The sequence below is a fragment of the Poecilia latipinna genome, unplaced genomic scaffold (genome assembly GCF_001443285.1).
Source record: "Poecilia latipinna isolate Pla-1442-1.1 unplaced genomic scaffold, P_latipinna-1.0 Scaffold9165, whole genome shotgun sequence".
Taxonomy (NCBI): Eukaryota; Metazoa; Chordata; class Actinopteri; order Cyprinodontiformes; family Poeciliidae; genus Poecilia; species Poecilia latipinna.
Window position 1 is genome coordinate 1 of NW_015121781.1, and position 1,005 is coordinate 1,005.

The window sequence follows — 1,005 nt, forward strand, 5'->3', positions numbered from 1 at the left end:
CCTCAGAGCTTCTTTTCTGGAGGAGACGGATCAGCTGGGTGAAGATCTTCTCACTGTCCTCCACTGTTTTATCAGCAGAGCGATTGATGGCCTCCACCTCCTGCTGAAGCAGCTTCACATCTTTCTCCTGGTCCTGGATTCTCTGCTGGATGTTTCCTCGTCTCTCCTCCAGCTCTCTCTGCCTCTCAGTCCTTTCTGCTGCAGCTGACACTGTTTCATGGCCTTTATGTTCATCCATTAAACAGATGAGACAGATACACTTCTGATCAGTGCGGCAGAAGACCTCCAAAAACCTATCATGATTAGAGCAGATGTTCTCCTGGAGGTTCTTGGACGGCTCCACCAGCTTGTGTTTCTTTAAAGGAGCCACTTCATAATGAGGTTGAATGTGTTTCTCACAGTAAGAGGCCAGACAGACTAAACAAGACTTGATGGCTTTCAGTTTTCTTCCAGTGCAGAAATCACAGGCCACATCTTCAGGTCCAGCATAGTGGAGGTCAGCAGGAGCAGCTTGGAGTCCAGTCTTCTTCAGCTGCTCCACTAAAGCTGCTAGGATGGTGTTTTTCTTCAAAATAGGCCTTGGTATGAATGTCTCCCTGCACTGAGGGCAGCTGTGGATTCGTTTCTGATCCTCTTCATTCCAGTGATCTTTAATGCAGGTCATACAGTAGCTGTGTCCACAGGGAGTCGTCACCGGATCCGTCAGTAGATCCAGACAGATGGAACAGGAGAAAGTCTCTCGGTCGAACTGATTCTGCTCCATTTCTGCTCTCAGTCACAGTGACTGAGTTTCTCTTCCTCAAAATAGAAACTGGTTTGTCCTGATTTATGACTCATGTTTCAGTGCAGAGAGGCTGCAGCCAATCAGGTTTTACCCAAAGCAGATCTTGGTTACGCCTCAAAGTTTAGATCTTAAAAATAATCCTGCCAAGTTTACACCCAAAGTTTTATCAGACCATGAGGTTTATCTTAGGTAAAAAAGACAATAATGGATACAAATGGGCC

At 46.3% G+C, this 1,005-nt stretch overlaps 1 protein-coding gene across 1 annotated transcript; it reads right to left on the bottom strand.

Annotated features, from left to right (window-relative positions):
* Nucleotides 1–7: 7 nt before the first annotated feature.
* Nucleotides 8–824, bottom strand: LOC106944410 (E3 ubiquitin/ISG15 ligase TRIM25-like; the record flags this gene model as incomplete). The annotated part of the gene is made up of 1 exon (XM_015027515.1): nucleotides 8–824. A coding segment is annotated over exon 1 (756 nt), but the record flags the coding sequence as incomplete, so codon positions are not given.
* Between the last annotated feature and the right edge of the window lie 181 nt (nucleotides 825–1,005).